Source organism: Nomascus leucogenys, chromosome 17 (assembly GCF_006542625.1).
Source record: "Nomascus leucogenys isolate Asia chromosome 17, Asia_NLE_v1, whole genome shotgun sequence".
Lineage (NCBI taxonomy): Eukaryota > Metazoa > Chordata > Mammalia > Primates > Hylobatidae > Nomascus > Nomascus leucogenys.
This window is the reverse complement of record NC_044397.1, coordinates 80,509,303-80,529,283: the sequence shown is the minus strand read 5'-3', so window position 1 is coordinate 80,529,283 and position 19,981 is coordinate 80,509,303. Positions and strand designations below refer to the sequence as shown.

Below are 19,981 nucleotides of genomic sequence, written 5' to 3'. Positions count from 1 at the left end.
ATGAAGTTGGTAAAAATTATAGCTGTGAATAAACAGCATCTTTTCTACATTGCTGGTGGCAGTGTGTATTGGTATAAACACATTGGGGAGAAAAGTTTAATGATGTCTCTTAGAGTTAAATATTCACATATATCAAGCTGCAGTAATTCCCCAAAGCAATTCTTATGTATGTACAGCTGGAAACATGTTAATAAGCATATAAACCCCAAAAGATTACATGCATATAGCATGATACTATTTTTTTAAGTTTAAAATAACTAAATATATAATTTTAAAGAGTACATATAGATGCAATAGAACTATAATCAAAATGAAAAGCAAGGAGTTTGTGAACCCAAGATTCAGGGCGAAGTGTGCCTTGGTTGGGGAAACCAGAATGATGGGATGGGATGGAATGAGGGCAGGAGAATCAAGTAGGATTTTAATGTTAGTTTTAGGTGGCAAGTGCATAGCTGTCTATTATATTATTAAAACTAATTAAATCAACAAAAGCAGTCCTTGCATGAACCAGTGATAATAAACTTAAGAATTATGATTAGTATAATTTTGGCCTAGGTTAGTAGTTAGTAGTTTTTTTTTTGAGACAGAGTCTAGCTCTGTCACCCAGGTTGGAGTGCAGTGGGTGATCTTGGCTCACTGCAACCTCCACTGCCCGAGTTCAAGTAATTTTCCTGCCTGAGCCTCCCAAGAAGTTGGGACTACAGGTGTGTGCCACCATGCCTGGCTAATTTTTATATGATTTTTAAAATAAAATTTTTTATTTGGCTGAGGCTTCAATTTGTGGCTCTCAGATATTTATCAGAAAGGAATGTGGATTTCCCTTCAAAACTTTTTTAACCAAACATATTTTCTTGTTATCTTGCTGTTCTCAAAAATGTGTGTGTACATCTGTATTTAACCAAGTAGACCAAGTTCGTACACTGAAAATTTTTAGAAAAAGAGCATCCTTCCTTGATCATCTCAGCTAGTGTCATGGAAAATCTCTTAGCAATGATAATCACTTTGTTTACCGTCGTGTCACTCACTCTGAAGTGCAGATTCAGATGGGCCTGGAACTATGGTCTAAGAAGTAGGTTCAGTAAGCAACATTTGCACCATGTTTAGCCAACACATTCCCAAATGAATTACTAGCCACCTTCTGATTTAACATCAAGGTCAAGGTGGAGCTGTTTTTCTAGCCATTTCATCCATTTAATTTTTTTCCCACTAATTATTGTCATTTGCATAAGCATAGTGTATTCCTGTGCAATATTTTCTCAATACTTTTACTGTTTTTATCTTTACTTTTAAAAATATCCTTGAGATAAAGTTTATATAAATAACATAAAGTGTACAATTTGATACATGTGGACATACATAATGTACCCATGAAAGCAACACAGTTGAGATGATGAACACTCCCAGAAATTTATTTGTGTCCATTTCTTTCTTTTTTTTTTTGAGACAGGGCCTCACTCAGTCACCCAGGCTGGAGTGCAGTGACATGATCACAGCTCACTGCAGCCTCTGCCTCCTAGGGCTCAGATAATCCTTCTACCTCAGCCTTCTGAGTAGCTGGGACCACAGGCATGCACCACCACACCCGGCTAATATTTGTATTTTTTCTTTTTTTTTTTTTTTGTAGAGACAGGGTTTCGCCACATTGTCCAGGCTGTCTTGAACTCCTGTGCTCAAGCGATCTGCCCGCCTCAGCCTCCTAAAGTGCTAGGATTACCGGCATGAGCCATTGCTCCCGGCCTCCCGGCTTCTTTGTGTCCACTTCTCATCCTTCCCTCCTGCTCCCTTTCTCTCTACCACCCCTGACTCCAGTCAGCTACTGCTCTGCTTTTTGTCACTTTAAATTATTTTGCATTTTCCATATTTTTGTATAAATGGAATACATGTATTCTTTTTTGAATTTTGTTTGATTCGTTTGTTTAGCTTCCCTCACTCAGCATAGTTGTTTGCGGATTCATTCATGTTATGTATATTGATAGTTCATTTCTTTTTGATGACAAGTGATATTCCATTGCATGGCTGTACCACAGTTTGTTTATCCATTACCTGGCTGATGAACATTTTTTTGTTACCAGTTTGGGGTTTTTACAAATAAAGCTGCTATGGACATTTACATGTAAGTCTCTTGAGTATATACCACGGGTTGAAGGATTGAGTCATATGGTAGGTATATGTTGACTTATTGAAGAAATGACTAAACCGTTTTCAAAAGTTAGTATGCCAACTTAAATTTCCACCAATATTATATGAAAGTTCCAATTACTCTACATTTTGGACAACATGTAGTATGGTCAGTCTTTAAAATTTTAGCCATTCTAATAGCGTGTAGTGGTATCTCATTGTGATTTTAATCTGCATTTTCCTAATAACTAGTAATATTGAACATATTTTTATGTGTTTATTTGCCATACTGATATGTGCACTTTGGTGAAGTGTCTTCAAATCTTTTGTCCATTTTTTGTTGAATTGTTTTTCTTAGTTTTGAGTATTCTTTATGTATTCATTATACAAGTGCTTCATCAGAATTGGGATTTGCCAAGACTTTCTTCCAGTCTCTATCTTGTCTTTTCATTCTCTTAACAATGTCATTCAAAGAGCAGAAGTTCTGAATTTTGATGAAATCCAATTTATGTTTTTTTTTCTTTGAGTCATCCTTTTGTGGCTTTAAGAAGTCCTTGTATAACCTAAGGTCATGAAGATTTTCTCCAATTTTTTTCTACAAGTTTTACAGTTCTATCTATGCTGTACATCTGAGTCTATGATACATGTACTGTATGTTAATTTTTATATAGGATGTGAAGAAAGGATCAAAGTTTATATTTTGCATATGAATATTCAATTTTTCCAGCTCAGTTTGTTGAAAAGACTATTTCTTTCATCAAATTTGGAAAAACTTTGACAATAATTTCTTCAGACATTTTTTCTATTTTTCTGTTTCTCCTGTCCTTTAGTGACTTCAGTTACATGTATATTAGGCCCCTTGAAGTTGTCCCGTGGGTCACTGATTAGTTCATTTATTTCAGCCTTTTTTCTCTGTATTTTTCAAGTTGAGTATTTTTTATTGTTTTGTCTTCAAGTTTACTAATCTTTTCTTTTGCAATGTCTAATCTGCTATTAATCACACCTAGTGGGTATTTTTCATCTCAGGTATTTTGGCTTTCATTTCTAGAAGTTCAGATTGGGTCTTTTTTATATCTGCATGTTTTTAATAGACTTAATCCTTCCTATAGTTTCTTGAACCATGAATATAATATGTAAAGTTGAAACAATTACTGTAATGTCCTTGTCTACTAATTCTAGCACATTTGACATTTCTGGGTCACTCTTAATTGATTTTTCTCCTTCTTATAGGTTATTTCCTCCCTGTTTGCATGCTTGGCCATTTTTGATTGGCTGCCAGGCATCATGAATTTTACCTTGTTGGGTGCTGGATATTTTTGTATTAGAAATATTCTTTTTTTTCTTCCAATTTTTTTTTTTTTTTTTTTGAGACGGAGTCTTGCTCTGTTGCCAGGCTGGGGTGCAGTGGCGTGATCTCGGCTTACTGCAACCTCCACCTCCCGGGTTCAAGTGATTCTCCTGCCTCAGCCTCCCAAGTAGCTGGGACTACAGGCATGTGCCACCAGGCCGAGCTAATTTTATTTTTAGTATAGACGGGGTTTCATCACGTTGGCCAGGATGGTCTCGATCTCTTGACCCTGTGATCCGTCTGCCTCAGCCTCCCAAAGTGCTGGGATTACAGGTGTGAACCACTGTACCCAGCCCTTCGAACTTTTAGGTTCAAGGGGTATGTGTACAGGTCTGTTACATGGATAAATTGCGTGTTTCTGGAGTGTAGTGCACAAATGATTTTGTCACCTAGGTAGTGAGCATGATACCTGATAGGTAGTTTTTCAGTCCTCACCCTCCTCTTATTCTCTGCCTTCAAGTAAGCCCCAGGGTCTGTTGTTCCCTCTTTGTGTCTAAAACTCAATGTTTAGCACCCACTTACAAATGAGAACATGCAATAATCTGATTTTCTGTTCCCGCATTAATTGGCTTAAGATAATGGCCTCCAGCTCTGTCCATGTTGCTCAAAGGACATTTTATTCTTTTTATGGCTGCATAGTATTCCATGATGTGTATGTACCAAATTTTCTTTATCCAGTCCACTATTATTGGGCGCCTAGGTTGATTTCATATCTTTGCTGTTGTGAAAAGTGCTGTGATGAACATATGCATACATGTGTCTTTATGGTAGAATGATATATATTCCTTTGGGTATGTACCCACTAATGGGATTGCTGGGTCAAATGGTAGTTCTGTTTTAAGTTCTTTGAGAAATCTCCAAAGTGCTTTCCACAGTGGCTGAGCTAATTTACATTTCCACTAGCAGTTCACTTTTCTCTGCAACTTTGCCAACATTTGTTATTTTTTGACATTTTAGTAATACCATTCTTAACCTTTGTTCTAGGATACAGATGATTCTTTTAAATCTTGCTTTTTAAGATTTATTAGGTATGATTGCAGGATGTAGTTTAGCTCATGACCCTTCTAAGTATCGTACCCCACCTCCTGTGAATTATGAAGGTTTTTCCACTTGGCCTGGTGAGAACAGAAACTATTCTTGACCGTATACAACTTCCATATTTTTGTTCCCTGTAATGCTTTCAAATGATTCTTTACCATCATTGAGGAAAGAGCTACACAGAGAGAGGGTGCAGGTAGCTTCCTCATACACATACATTGATTAAGTACTCAGCTGAAAACAGAGGGAGTCCCTCACAATTCTCTCTCTGTGCAGTCTTTCCTCACTGATACTGTATTCCATGCACTGTAACCACCTTGATCTCCCAGGTCTCCCAGTTCATCTCCTCAACTTGGAGACCGTCAGGCTTCACCTTTCTCCCTTCCTGATTTGCAGCCTGGAAACTCTCTGTGCAGTTAGCTGGGGCAGTTGTGCAGCTCATCTTGTTTCTTCCATCTTTTAGGATCACTATCTTCATTGCCTGATCTCGGACATCTTGAAAGACATTGTTTCACATATTTTGTCAACATAGTTTTTAGTTATTTCAAGTTGGAGGGTCCTTGTTACTTCATCTGAATCCAAATGGGAGTCATTTATCTTTATTACCTTAAAATTTTAATTTTTATATAGGTGAATCATTCCCATGGTTCGAAAATCAAAAAATGTAAATATGTATTCAGCTGAGATCTCCCTCTGAATCCTTCCCACTACCAACCTAGTCCTCCTCATCATCCCCCCTACCAGTAACAAACTATGCTATTAGTTTATCTTTTCAGAATTTCTTCATTCATATGCAAGTAAATAAAAATTACATATCCTTTTTCACCTTTCACCTTTTTCATAGAAAGGTTGCATAGTATACATGCTATTTTGAACCTTATTTTTTTCACTTAACCTTTTATCTTGAGGACATTTCCTTATTGGTGCATACACTTCCTATTGACAAACACACTTTTTTAACTACTATATATAGTGCCACATCATGTAGACGTACCATCATTTGTTTAACCAGTTCCTTTTTGTTAAACAATTAGGTTGCTTCCAATCTTTTGCTATTAGGAATGATGTAGTTTTGTGCATAAGTCATTTTGGATGTATCTGCATAACATAGCTGTTGAATACATTCCCAGACATGGATTACGAGGTCAGAGGGTTTATGCATTTGTAATCTTGATAGGTATTGCCAAATTGTCCTCCCAAGAAGTTGAACCATTCTTCCACAAGCCTATTAGGAAAATGCCTATTAACCCACAGTTCTTTTATAGAATGTTATAAAATACAAGGATTTCTGCTAATCTGATAGGAAAAAAATGTTATAAAGTAGTTTTAATTTGTATTTCTACTCTGAGTGAGGTTGTTGAACATCTATGCTTAAAAGCCATTTGTACTTCCTTTTCTTTGTACTTTAAATTGTTTTGGTCATTCAGTTCTTTTTAGTAATAAGAATATGAAATAGAAATGTTTTAGTAGGTGGTGTTTAGTTAATGATGAATGAACGGTTAACATCCATAGCCTATAAGTGCAACACTTTAAATTGCATTTAATAAAATATAATTATACTAAATCTAGTCATATCTTTAATGGTTTTAGAGTCATTACAAAATGGTTAGATCAAAGGTTGGGTTAATTGATTTTTCAGACAAATTTTCAAAGTTCAAAGTAAAATCAGGTTAATCTGAGTTTTTGACCGTAACAGTAATGTTCTAAAACTACTTTAATAAATGAAAAAAAATAGAAATTGTTCTATAAATCTTTTACCTTTGAGAGATGTGGTTTGTATTCCACAGATAATGGCATTTCCATTAACAATTAGATGTTGGAGGAATGAATATTTGAAATTTGGACTATCTTGTAAAGTCTGAGCTTTATGGTTACAAAATATATTCTGTTCCACACATAAGAATGGTAATCACATTCATGGTTAGATGACAGGATTCTCTTGATATTCTTCAATCACTGCATCTTTCTTGAGAAGTAAGGAGTATGCAGGTATTTTTATAACTTTGCATACCAATCCTTTTTCTCTGCCTGATATCAAATACCTTTAGCTTGTTGTTCTATCATTTATAACTTGCAGGTATTATACTTTATGGACAGTTAATTAGGGAGGTAGTTGCCTTACCAAATGAGTGAAGTAATAAAATGGTCTAGTAGTTTGTTTATATTTTCTTAATTTATTATAAATTAAAAGTCTGGCTTTATTTATGCAATTACAAATATATTTTTAGAGTTGCATCAATATGGAGAGGCATCCAGCACACATCCATCAGGTATGCTGTCATTCCAGAACATTCGCTGGTACTTCATTTTTCTGTCTTATCCGCCAACTAAATTTCCTTTGATTAAATTTAATTATTTTGGTTTTTTCCCCGTTGTCAAAACATGGAGCTGCATGACATTATCAAGTTAGCCAATTGTCACACTTTAGCAATCTTAATGTTTGCGTGCTTGCTTTTTAGATTTAAAATTATATATCAGGAAAAAAATTATTGACCTACTGATTTAAGGATTAATATTTAGCTTTTCTAGAGTAGTTGAAAATGTTCTGAATGCTATGAAAATCATCTAATTATAAATAAGATTTTATTACATGTTCCCAGATTTATTTTAAAATTATTTTGTGTGCATCGATCACAATACTTTTACCACACTAATATGTCTACTTGTGTTATTTGAATTTTGTTGGTTACAGAAGTATGATAAACAAATAGAAAAAGAACATTGTTATTTTGACTAATTGTGTGCTTTCTTGCTTATTAAAGTTTACATGCTGATTAATGCTAAGGCAATTCTTTAGAAGATAACATTTGAATTTCTATAAATATGTATAAAACAATTCTGTTTTAAGAAAGCAATTGGGCTGGGCACAGTGGCTTATGCCTGTAATCCCCATACGTTGGGAGGCCAAGGTGGGCAGATCACTTGAGATCAAGAGTTCGAGACCAGCCTGGCCAACATGGTGAAACCCGATCTCTACTAAAAATACAAAAATTAGCCAGGCGTGGTGGCACACGCCTGTAATTTCAGCTATTTGGGAGGCTGAGGCAGGAGAATCACTTGAACCTGGGAGGCGGAGGTTGCTGTGAGCAGAGATCACGCCACTGCACTCCAGCCTGGGTGAAAGAGTGAGACTCCATCTGAAAAAAAAAAAAAGAAAGAAAGCAATTGGTCTGAAACTTCCATCAAATACCAAAAATGCATAATTTAATTAGAATTTAAATTAAAGCAAATAAGCAAAATAGTCCAAATTTTGGAGATCATAACTAACAGTGTTAATTGACATACTTTTATTAATAATGCAAATGTAAAAGAAATGTGTATACACAAATGAATTTAAAATGGAAAATAGTTTCGAGACTTTTTCAGTTTTTGTCTTACAATGAATTTAATGTTGATCATTTAAATTTAAGATGAGCATATAAATCAGAGCAAGATGATTCAAAAAAAGTAAGGCTACCAAATATATTTCATATCTGACTTCAACATCAACTTTTATTGTTTAATTTTGGTTTCAGGGCCTTTTCACAGAGTTCTGATACATCTGAAATATATACCTTAAATCAACTACCTGTATTATTTCAGGATGTTAATTGGATCATAGCATTTACTTGCATTAAAAATTATGCAGTGTTGATTGGAAAATCAAGTGAAAAGATTGAAGGAAAGTGGAAGAATGGTGGGATAGAATGATTATCAAACTCCTGTTGATTTAAAGTTAGATATTAAAGTAGAAATGAAGTTTTATTATCTTTCTGATACCAAAATCTCTTAATATTCTAATAACTTGATTTCCATTTATGAGAGACAAGTGCATTATCTGAAGTACTAAATACATTGTCAGTTACAGTTAAATCAGAGTGGTTTGACAAGGATTTTTTAAATTCAGTGGCAAGTGATACAACTATAGTATTTTTAATTGTGCTGTGTGTTTTAGGTATTTGTGAAGTGTCATTTTGATTATAATCCATACAATGATAACCTAATACCTTGCAAAGAAGCAGGATTGAAGTTTTCCAAAGGAGAAATTCTTCAGATTGTAAATAGAGAAGATCCAAATTGGTGGCAGGTTAGTATGCTTCTCAGAAGTTCTTCAACTACGTTTCTAATTTTAATCTTAGATCTGATCAATATCTGAATATTCAGGAAGAATATTAGCATTTGTTACAATGATTTTTCCCACATGAACAGCTCCCGCTTCATGGCTACTAATTTTGTGGACATGAGATCAAATTGGGAGGGAATTTGCAAGTAGCTCTTAATAAGTGCAGAATTAACCAGCCTGTGGCACTAACGCATTGGTTTAGGGATGAGACCAATTGGTTTTTTTTCACATGGGTAATTGCATTAAAATACGCTGTTGGCCAAGAAGAACTCACTTGGGTCATCCCTTTTCAAAGGATACTTGGGTTTTGTTTATTTTAAGTAGGAGACTTTTACTGTGAAATAAGCGTGTCTCTTGTCTCCTCTCCCTTGTGTTTGTTCATAGCAAGTAAAGCATAATTTCTTAAGGTCTTAATGTCTATTTGCTCCCTTCTGAGATATTGGGAAATGGAGGTTCACTCTATCAGTTTTGTTTGGTTTTGGATTAAAATCTGTGTGTATGGAAAGAGATGTGTATTATCACTGCATTTTTCCCTCCTTTTTTCAGAAGATCTGTTTAACGGTATTCTTTTTTCTTCTCCTAATGTAGCTTTCAGAAACCCCTAGCAGCAGTAATTATTCTGTTTTTGTAATTGTTTAGAGTAGCTAACAACCACAATATTCAGAACTGGAAAAACTGACAAGTCAGGAAGTCTGAAATGCCTTAAACTATCAAAGCAAATGAGAGTTTTACTAAAGAACAAGGAGTAAGAGGAAAGGATCCAGGACTTAGCACCAAATTCTAAAATTAACTGAGATGGTGGTAACTCACATTAGCTCTAAAATATAGATCTACTTCTAAGGAGAAGCAAATCACAGAATGAGAACAATCTTACTAACGTGTCCTTAAATTTAAATTACAACATTATGTATAAGTGCACTATGTGTTGAGACAGCTAAGAAATGGGTAAATTAAACAGAATCCATGATTTCAAGAGGTTTCCCCTGAACTTTTTTTAGATCCCTTATTTAAAAAATCTCTCTGTGGCTGTTTCCTTTATTGAATTATTCCAGTTTTCCTTCTTTTTTCTTTTTCCTACGAATATGATCTCTTAGTTTTCTCTTCTAACCTGTCACCATTCTCTCAATTTCTCCCTGCATTTTGATGGTCGATTACTTTAATTCTGTTTTTCAGGATTTTAATTGCTAAAAGTTATACTAGATTTTCTATGCTAGTTGTAAGGATAGAAATACTAACTTTGTGAGATTAACCACTGACAGCCAGTTCTCCAGCCACTATTTTAAAATATTTCTCTTTGGAGCTTATTTTAAAAGTTAGCTATTTTACATTAGGTGAAGTTTCGCCTAGTTTAAATTTACAAACTCTTGGGATATTCAGGCTCCTGGTAGCATAAATTAAAATCTACACTTTATATTCCACATAGTATCTCCTTTTCATTTGATTTGGCCTGAAATACCAACATAGTGGGATTAAGGTTGACAGTAAATGTCTTACTAAAGGTTGCTAGATAAAATGTCCTGTTAATACATCTTATTTAGAATACCATTTTCCTTTTCTAACTTAGTATCATAAATAAGAAGTTTTAGCAATTTAATTTGCTAAAACTTTTTCACTACCAGATGACAGATATGAAGAATTTTAGGTGCCAGTTGATTCCTCAGTGCTGAATTGTTTAAATATCTTAACTGACAATGCTATGGATTTAAATCTCAAAGTTGTTTTTAAGAGCAAATGTGACTTTTTTTTACTGACCACTGCTTGTCCTACTTAATAGAATATGGTCTCAAATTTTGGTCACTGAGATGTACAATTCATTAATTTGATTCTAGGCTAGCCATGTAAAAGAGGGAGGAAGCGCTGGTCTCATTCCAAGCCAGTTCCTGGAAGAGAAGAGAAAGGCATTTGTTAGAAGAGACTGGGACAATTCAGGTGATGAGCTCGACACAATAAGTAACAAGCAGTCCTTTGTGACCACCTTTCTTTGTCTCTTTTGTCTAAATAAGCAAATGCATTTATTTAAAATATGTCTAGAATGAATCCCTCCCTCTGCTTTCTCTCTCTCATAAGTAATCTTTTTGATCCCGTTCTGCCACCTGCTGGTAGAGTATCAAAATTCAGTGGCTTAACTCACCCCCACCCTCTTTTGCTTCCTAGGATGCAACATTGGGGAGATAATTCTCCCACCCCTATAAAATATTATAGGGCAATTTTTTCATATTCTGACGTACTGCTTAAGTTATATTTGTTTTATCATCCTTCAGGACCTTTTTGTGGAACTATAAGTAGCAAAAAAAAGAAAAAGATGATGTATCTCACAACCAGAAATGCAGGTAGGTTTTAAATACTTTTTGAGAAGTCCAAGTGAAGTAGCTGTATGTCATTTAGTGTGGCATAAACTCTCAATATACAGCTTTAAGTGAATGTAATTCAGATTAGTACCTAGTTGCAAGGGGCTGACATATGAACACATGGTGCAATATAATATAAATTATTTAAAACCCACATTATATATACTACCATGTGCTTTATTTTGTGAGTATAGTTTACAATACAAAACAAATTGGTTAAGATTTTTGCTTGTCTTAATGAAGAAGCAGTATCGTAATTGAAACTATTTGTCCAGAGAATTTTGAAATAGTAATTTATGTGCCATTTCTAAAGGGTAGAATGCCTTTGTCAAGATGTTAAAAGAGTTATGTTTAAGGGCAACTATATCCTGCCATAACACTGACCATGATACTTTTAGAAAAATAGCACTCGACCAAATAAATCTTAGTCTGATCTAATAGAATTCTGTCTTAAATCTTTTAGTCATACAGAAAGAAATATTTTTAAAAAGAAAGAAGTGGTAACTATGTGAGGTGATGGATATGTTTAATAGCTTGATTGTGGTAATCATTCACATTGTACACAGTCATGAAAACATCAAGTTGTACACTTTATATACAATTCCTGTTAGTTATACCTCAATAAAGCTGAAAAGATTTTTAAAAACAATGTAAAATAAGACCCCAGACCTGGATTGGCTACTCATTTGCTATTAAAAATAAATAAACAGGGAGGAAGGGAAAGAATGGAAACTACTATATTTATTCTTCCCAGTTGCAGAGGATGACAGAAGTAAAAAACAGCTCTATGAATCAGAAATTTCTGGAGGCTTAATCAAAGGAGTTGGCAATTTTAAAAGTACTTTCTTGACTTCAGAGCTACCTCTATGCTGGTAATAAACTAAATGGCACACCATAAAAGAAAATAATATAGAAGGAAGAAGTAGCCTTGTTTTCTCTTAATATTGGTTTAATCTACTGTGGGGAAATTATGCAAAGAAAGAGTTGCTATTAGGATAATAAGCTAAGGAGGGAGTGTTATTACTACAGATTGAGAGTTACAGTAATAACAGGTAATATAATATTTCAAATCATCACTTTGGCCCTATTATTCATAAAATATATGCCCATAAGGCTTTTTTGCAAAGTAGAAAATTTGTAATTTTCCCATCGACTAAGATTATAATTTTGGGTTATGTTTCTAGAGAAAACAGTTGGATCTAAAATTTATTTTATATGTAAATTTCAAAATCTTAATATTTAAATGTGTGTTGTCAGTAAATGTCAGTATGTTGAATTTTCTAATCAAACTGATAATTGTAGATTTGCCATACAATATTTATTCATTTATATAATTGGAAGGTCACTCGTTCTGTGGAACTTACTTAAGCAACCACACTAGGTTTACTCCTGTCCTCGGTATTTGATACATGCTTTCTATATATACTGGTTTGTAATTTGATTACTTATATTAAAGGATTTTTACTAACAAATTGATAATAAGTTTCAGTGGATAAAATCTCTGATAAATAAGGATAAAACATAGAATTTTTCTAGCTTGATTAGATAAATTTTTTTTGTTTGTTTTTTGGAGACGGGGTCTCGCTCTGTCACCAGGCTGGAGTGCAGTGGCGCGATCTCGGCTTACTGCAGTCTCCACTTCCTGGGTTCAAGTGATTCCCCTGCCTCAGCCTCCCAAGTAGCTGGGACTACAGGCGCGCACCACCACGCCTAGCTAATGTTTTGTATTTTTTTAGTAGAGACGAGGTTTCACCATGTTGGCCAAGATGGTCTCAATCACTTGATCTCGTGATTCGCCCACCTCGGCCTGCGAAAGTGCTGGGATTACAGGCGTGAGCCACCATGCCCAGCCCGATTAGACAAATTTTCAAGGGCAAATGGATGGGACCAGATGTTTAAAGCAAGATATAAAATAATTTACTGGGACAGGCACAGTGGCTCATGCCTATAATCCCAGCACTTTGGGAGGCTGAGGCAGGAGGATCACTTGAGGCCAGCAGTTTGAGACCAGCCTGGGCAACATAGCAAGATCCCATCTCTACAAAAAAAAAATTAAAAATTAGCTGGGTATGATGGCTCATGCCTGTGGTTTCATTTACTCGGGAGACTTCCTTGAGCCCAGGAGTTCAAGGGTACGGTGAGCTAAGATTGCACCACTATACTCTACCCTGGGTGACAGTGAGCCCCGGTCTTAAAAACAATAATAAAATAATTATTTTTTATTGTACTTTACCAAATTTGTAAAAACAAATCTATGCTAAGTGGTTGCAAGTCAAGTGATATTTAACTATCAAGACAGCTAAGCCATTACTAGACAGAATTGCAGAGATTTCTTTCATGTATATAAAAGTTGACTTTGTATTCCCATTTCCTTTTTCCATTTAGAATTTGATCGTCATGAAATCCAGATATATGAGGAGGTAGCCAAAATGCCTCCCTTCCAGAGAAAAACATTAGTATTGATAGGAGCTCAAGGTGTAGGCCGAAGAAGCTTGAAAAACAGGTTCATAGTATTGAATCCCACTAGATTTGGAACTACGGTGCCATGTAAGTTTTCTGTGTTTTCCTTGCTATGCAATTGGCAGGAAAGAGTATGGGCATATGGAGGAAAGGGGGATTATTATCATTAGTTATTGCTATTCCCAAATAAGTTTTCTTTATGGCAGTGAACGTGAACAAGTAAAAGACATTGAAAAATTTAGTAATTCTATAGCTGCCTTGAAATAGTGCTGCAGTGCTGTTGGCTTGCTGTCTGGTGGCAAGTGCTTCTCTGAACTATTCAGTTCAGAAATGTTAGAATTAAATGCCTACATTTAAGACTTGTGGCAAGATAGGCATTTAGGATTTTCTTGTACTGATGTCTGTCTAAAAAGTTGGATTTTTCAACCATTTTAGTGTAAAGAAAAGGGGAAAGCTTCTGACCCTTGGACATACCCAGTGTGACAACAGCTGTGTGAACTTACATGGCCTGGCTTGTAGCTCTCAGTCGTGCAAGGTCATAAACCTGATTTTTGATAGCACATCAAGAGTGATTCATCTTTTACTGCAGGCAGCATTCATTAAGGTTACAAAGTCTGATGTATAGAATAAAATAGTACTGATGAGAAGTATAACCATTAAGTGAACCAAGCACTCATTTTATGGTCTTTGCATTCATTTCTCTATTTGCATATTTACATAGAAAGTTAAATAATCACGTCAGAAGTATGCTTGATGAAAATGGAATTAAATCAAGGAATTGGATGATGTTAGTGACTTACTGTAGTGACTAATACACATTTGTCTCTGACTGTAGGGACTAATATACGTTTGTCTTTGTTTTTGAAATACATGAATCTTTACTTGTGAACTTAGATGTTCTCTCCCTTGAAGAAAGCAGGAGATAAGCTAACGTTGCTTTCATAATTCCCTTTGCTATGCTTCTATTTCTGACCAAGCCCCCTTTTAACACGGCATTCCTTTAGGTATATTAATGCCTTTAAGCTATTTTGAGTCAAATCCTAGGCTAACTTTAACCCCATCTCTTTTAATTGAATTTTAGAGTTTCCCTGGTTTTGTCCGATATATTTTGGGTTTAATTCTCAGTGAGTACTCTTATTGCTAAAATTCTTAAAAGTTAGGGAAATAGCCTTGTCATTGCCCCCATGTGCTACTTATAATCCCTTCAGGGTAGGTCTTCTGATTCTACTGCAGGCATTGTAAATCACTAAATTTAGACAAATCCTAGTAAAGTGGTTAAGAGAACAAAAACTTCACTGTAATCAAAGTATGTTAAAGCTGCAATTGTGAAGTAAAAAGTTTTTCGCTTTTATCAAATTAATATGTGCCCAATATTTTCAGCAAGTAGTTCTTAAAGATATATAATGGGGAAAAAAATAACCCCTTCTCTTCCCCTGCCTCACCACTGGCTCACTTATGAAAAACAATCACTTTTCATTGTTGTTGCTATTTCTTTTGGTTGTGTTCCATATTTCTTAATAATGTCTTTAGTCTGCTGTTTCCTGCTTTATCCAGTTTAGGCCTTATCTGTTGACTTCCTGACTGTCCTTCCAGTATACAGATAGCTATATTTTCAGTCAGTTCAATTTTACTTTCTTGAACAGCCCTTTCCCCTTCTGTGACCCAGGAATCTCTGGAGTTCTGTTTTTCCTTATACTACCTGATTTTATATATATGTGTATACAGTTTTTTATTGTTTTTTAAACTAAAGAATTGTTTATCCAGTAAGTCAGGTTCTTTTTTTTTTCCTGGAGACCTCTGTCTCAGAACCGTCTGTCTTTCTGCTTCAGTGAGGACTACATGCTGTCTCTCTGGCTGCCCAGCTGTTAACACTGGAGTAGTTCCCTTTGTTGTTATCCTGGGTTAAAGCTGTTGTTCCTGGATCCCATTCTTTCTCTTCTTGGTTTATCACCTTGTTTTGCTGGGGTACATCCTCCTGTATGTGGAATGTAATGTCTGCATCTTTGTGTTTTAAAATGTATATTTTCTGCCCTTTATTTAACTAATCAGCTGAGAATAGAATTCTGGATTGTAAAATTCAAAAGCTGTTACAACATCTTCATCATCGCCAAAAGAATCTCTGTACCCATTTCCCACCAACCTCCTCACCCCCCTGCTGCCAGGAGCAATCATGAATCTTTCTGTCAAAATAGATTTGCTTATTTTGGACATTTTATATATTGGAGTTATACAATATGTGGTATTTTGTGACTCGCTTCTTAACATGTCAGATCTCATCTGTGTTGCAGCATGTATCAGTACTTATTTTATTTTCCTTGCTAAGTGATTATTATATGGCTATACCACATTTTATTTATATATTCATCAGTTGATGGACATTTGGACTGTTTTATTTTTAGCTATTGTGAATAATGCTGCAATCAGCATTTGTATACAGGTATTTGTGTGGACATATGCCTATTTCTCTTGGGTATATACCTAGGAATGGAATTTGTAGGTTATATGGTGACTATATGTTTAGCCTTTAGAAGAACTTCCACACTGTTTTCCACAGCAGCTGTGTATATACCCTTTCACAATCCCAGCAGCATATGAAGTTTCCAGTTTTTCTACATCCTCACCAACATTTGTCATCTGGCTTTTTGATTATAGTCATCCTAGTGGGTGTAAAGTTGTGTCTCATTTTGGTCCTCATTTGCATTTCCCTAATGTCTGATCATGTCAAACAACTTTTCATGTACATATTTGCCATTTATATATTTTCTCTAGAGGAATGTCTGTTCAAACCAGTTGCCCATTTTTCAGTTAGGTTATTTGTCTTTTTCTTAAGCTGTAAGAGTAGGTCATATTATATTCTGGGTACAGGTTCCTTATTAGATATATGATTTGCACATATTAATATTTTCTCTCATTCTTTGTTGACTTCTCATATTTTTGATGGTGTCCTTTGATATACAAAAGTTTTTCATTTTGATGAAGTCCTATTTTATATATCTTTTGTTCACATGCTTTTCATATCATATCAAATATGGTACCATATCAAGGCTTTCCCTAACCCAAGGCCACAAAATTTTACTCCTGTATTTTATTTTAAGAGTTTATACTACTGACTCTTACATGCAGATTATATGATCAATTTTGTGTTCATTTTTGTGTCGAATGTGAGGAGGGGGTTCCAACTTTATTCTTTTGCTTGCACTTATCCAGTTGTCACAACACAATTTGTCAAAAAGAATAGTTCTTTCCTCCAGTGAATTGTCTTGCCACCCTTTTTGAAAATCAGTTGATTGTAAATGTGAAGATTTATTTATAAACCCTCAGTTCTGTTCCATTAACCTAGATGTCTGTCCTTACGCCAGTCCCACATTGTCTCGATTACTGTATATTTGTATTAAGTTTTAAAACCAGGAATTGTGAACCTTCCCAACTTGTTCTTTCTTTTTCAGCTTGTTTTGGCTCTTCTGGGTTCCTGACATTTCTATATAAATTACAAAATAAGCTTCCAGTTTCTGCAGAAAAGGTAGCTAGAATTTTAAGAGGGATTATATTGAATTCTAGCTACCTTTTCTGCAGCAATTGGAAGCTTATCTTATAATTGATATAGAAATGCCAGTAACTTGGCCTTGAGGACTACTGCCATCTTGTTTTGTTTTGTTTTGTTTTGTTGTTTTGTTGTGTTGTATTGTTTTGTGTTGTGTTGTTTTGTTTTGTTTTTTTTGTTTTGTTGAGATGGAGTCTTGCTCTGTCGCCCAGGCTGGAGTGCAATGGCGTGATCTCGGCTCACTGCAGCCTCCACCTCCTGGATTCAAGCCATTCTCCTGCCTCAGCCTCCCCAGTAGCTGGGATTACAGGCACCCACCATCCTGCCTGGCTAATTTTTTTTGTATTTTCAGTAGAGACTTGCCTTCACCATGTTGGCCAGGCTGGTTTCGAGCTCCTGATGTCAGGTGGTCTGCCTGCCTCAGCCTCCCAAAGTGCTGGGATTACAGGTGCTATCTTAACAGTGTTAATTCTTCCAGTCTATGAGCATAGATGTCTTTCCATTTATTTAGGTCTTCATTTTAGTGCTGTTTATGGTTTTCATTGTACAAATGTTATGCTGCTTGTGTCACATTTATTCCTGAGTATTTTTTTCTTTTTTATTCTATAGCAAAAAGTATTTTCTTAATTTCCTTTTTGGATTGTTCCTTGCTAGTGTATAGAAATAAACTGATTTTTGTGTGTTGTCTTTGTCTTTTAGCCTTATTGGCTTCATTGATTCTAATGATGATTTTTTTGTGTGGGTTCCTCAGGATTTTCTATATACAAAATCATGTCATCTGCAAATAGAGATCGTTTTACTTGTTTCTTTCCAATCTGGGTGCTGTTTATGTCTTTGTCTTGTCTACTTGCCTCAACTAGAACCTGCAGTGTAATGAGTAATAGTGTAATAGAAGTGGCAAAAGTGAACATCCTTGTCTTGTTTGTGATCTTAAGGAGAAAGGAGAAAGCATTTAATCTTTCCATTTTAGCTGTGGGTTTTTCATAGATGCCTTTCATCAGATTGGAGAAGTTCCCTTCTGTTCCTGCTTTATTGGCTTTTTACCAAGAAAGGGTACTAGATCTTGCCAAATGCTTTTTTTTTTGTTAATGGTTCATATGATTTTTGTTTTTTATTGTCTTCTATTGGTATGATGTATTACATTCATTGATTTTTATATATTGAACCAACCTTGTCTTTTTGTGGTAAATTCCATTTGGTTATGATGTGCCATCTTTTTTTGTATGCTTCTAGATTCAGTTGCTTGTAATTTGTAAGGATTTTTGCATCTGTATTTATAAGGGATATTGGTCTACAGTTTTCATTCCTTGCAATGTCATTGTCTAGCTTTGATATGGTAATTCAGGCCACATAGAATGAGTTGTGAAGTATTCTTTCCTCTTTCATCGTTTGGGAAGAGTATGTGAAGGATTAATTATAATTCTTTCAATGTTTGATGAAATTCACCCATGAAGCCATTTGACTCTGGGCTTTTCTTTGTGGGAAGTTTTGATTATTAATTCAGTCTCTTTACTTGTTAAAGGTCAACTTGGATTTGTTTTTTTAATCAGTTTCAGGATTTCTGCAGGGTTCATAGTAATGTTTTTTCTTTCATTTCTGATTTTAGAAATTTGAGTCTTCCCTCTTTTATTCTTTTTTTGTTTGTTTGTTTGTTTTTTTTTGTTTTTTTTTTTTTTGAGACAGAGTCTTTCTCTGTCGCCCAGGCTGGAGTGCAGTGGCGCAATCTCGGCTCACTGCAAGCTCCGCCTCCCGGGTTCACGCCATTCTCCTGCCTCAGCCTCCCGAGTAGCTGGGACTACAGGCGCCCGCCAACACGCCTGGCTAATTTTTTGTATTTTTAGTAGAGACGGGGTTTCACCGTGTTAGCCAGGATGGTCTCGATCTCCTGACCTCGTGATCTGCCCGCCTCGGCCTCCCAAAGTGCTGGGATTACAGGCTTGAGCCACCGCGCAAAGATTCGTCAATTTTGATGATCTTTTCAGACAACCAAATTTTGCCTTTGCTGATTTTCTCTATTTTTTCTACTTTCTAATTTTTGCTATAATCTTTATTATTTTCCTTCTACTTGTGCTTTAGGTTTATTTTACTCTTTCTGGTTTTTTAGATAGAAAATTAGATTATTGATTTGAGATCTTTTTTAGCATAGGCATTCACAGCTATAAATTTCCCTCTGAGCACTTAGTTGCATCTTAAAGTTTTTGGTATGCTGTGTTTTTGTTTTCATTCATCTCAAAATACTTTTGTTTTGAGTGGGTTTTTTTTTATATGTATGTAAATAGGTTCAATGATACATGTCTCTGTAGATGGCTACAGAGACTTTAAAATTGTAATCCTGAATATACAACTATGCAACACAGACCAATTAGCCAGATCTAAAATAATAAACTGGCTTCTTACGACAACTGTTCCTTCTTCCCTCCACAATGACCCTAAACCTTACATGAGTACAGTTAATATGGCAGAACGGGAACCCATCTTTGTGACCAAAAGTAAAAACCAAAGAAGAAATAGCAATTCATCCATTAGTTGGTGAAATCAAGAAATGTAGTGCCCTTCACTGTGCTGCTTACTCTTACTCATTTTGTCCCTATTCTTCAACCCATCCATGTTAGCTCTTAATATGTTTGAATTAGCCATATGATTCAGCTCTTCAGTGCACACCACAGTGCTGATCTTTTTCCCATCGGTAGCTTTTAAGACAATTATCAAGACAGAACCTTTTCTTAGAATGAGTGGGTTTAGTTCAACCATCATACATCTTCAGGGTAACGAACATGCTGCTGGACAACTGACACTCTGGAAGAGCCTGGTCAGCTCTCTCTGTAACTGTGCTCTTCAACAGCACCATCCCTTCTCAAAGTATTTTGTTTCATTTGTGATTGCTTGTTTGATCCATTGGTTATTTGGGAGTATATTGCTTATTTTCCATATATTTTTGAATTTCTAAAATTTTCTCTGTTATAAAATTAAGGTGATTTAACTTTCTTTATATATTGCAAAATGATCCTAAAATAAAATAGAAAAAC

General features: G+C 35.2%; 1 protein-coding gene across 7 annotated transcripts in view; it reads left to right on the top strand.

Annotated features, from left to right (window-relative positions):
• The window catches only part of MPP6 (membrane palmitoylated protein 6), a 117,082-nt gene that overhangs the window by 80,746 nt on the left and 16,355 nt on the right, over nt 1–19,981 (top strand). For all 7 annotated transcript variants that reach the window (XM_030796248.1, XM_030796247.1, XM_030796253.1 and 4 more), the window contains 4 exons: nt 8,439–8,570; nt 10,436–10,535; nt 10,868–10,936; nt 13,340–13,501. In XM_030796248.1, coding sequence (XP_030652108.1) covers nt 8,439–8,570; nt 10,436–10,535; nt 10,868–10,936; nt 13,340–13,501 — 463 coding nt within the window. The remainder of the gene's footprint in view (nt 1–8,438; nt 8,571–10,435; nt 10,536–10,867; nt 10,937–13,339; nt 13,502–19,981) is intronic.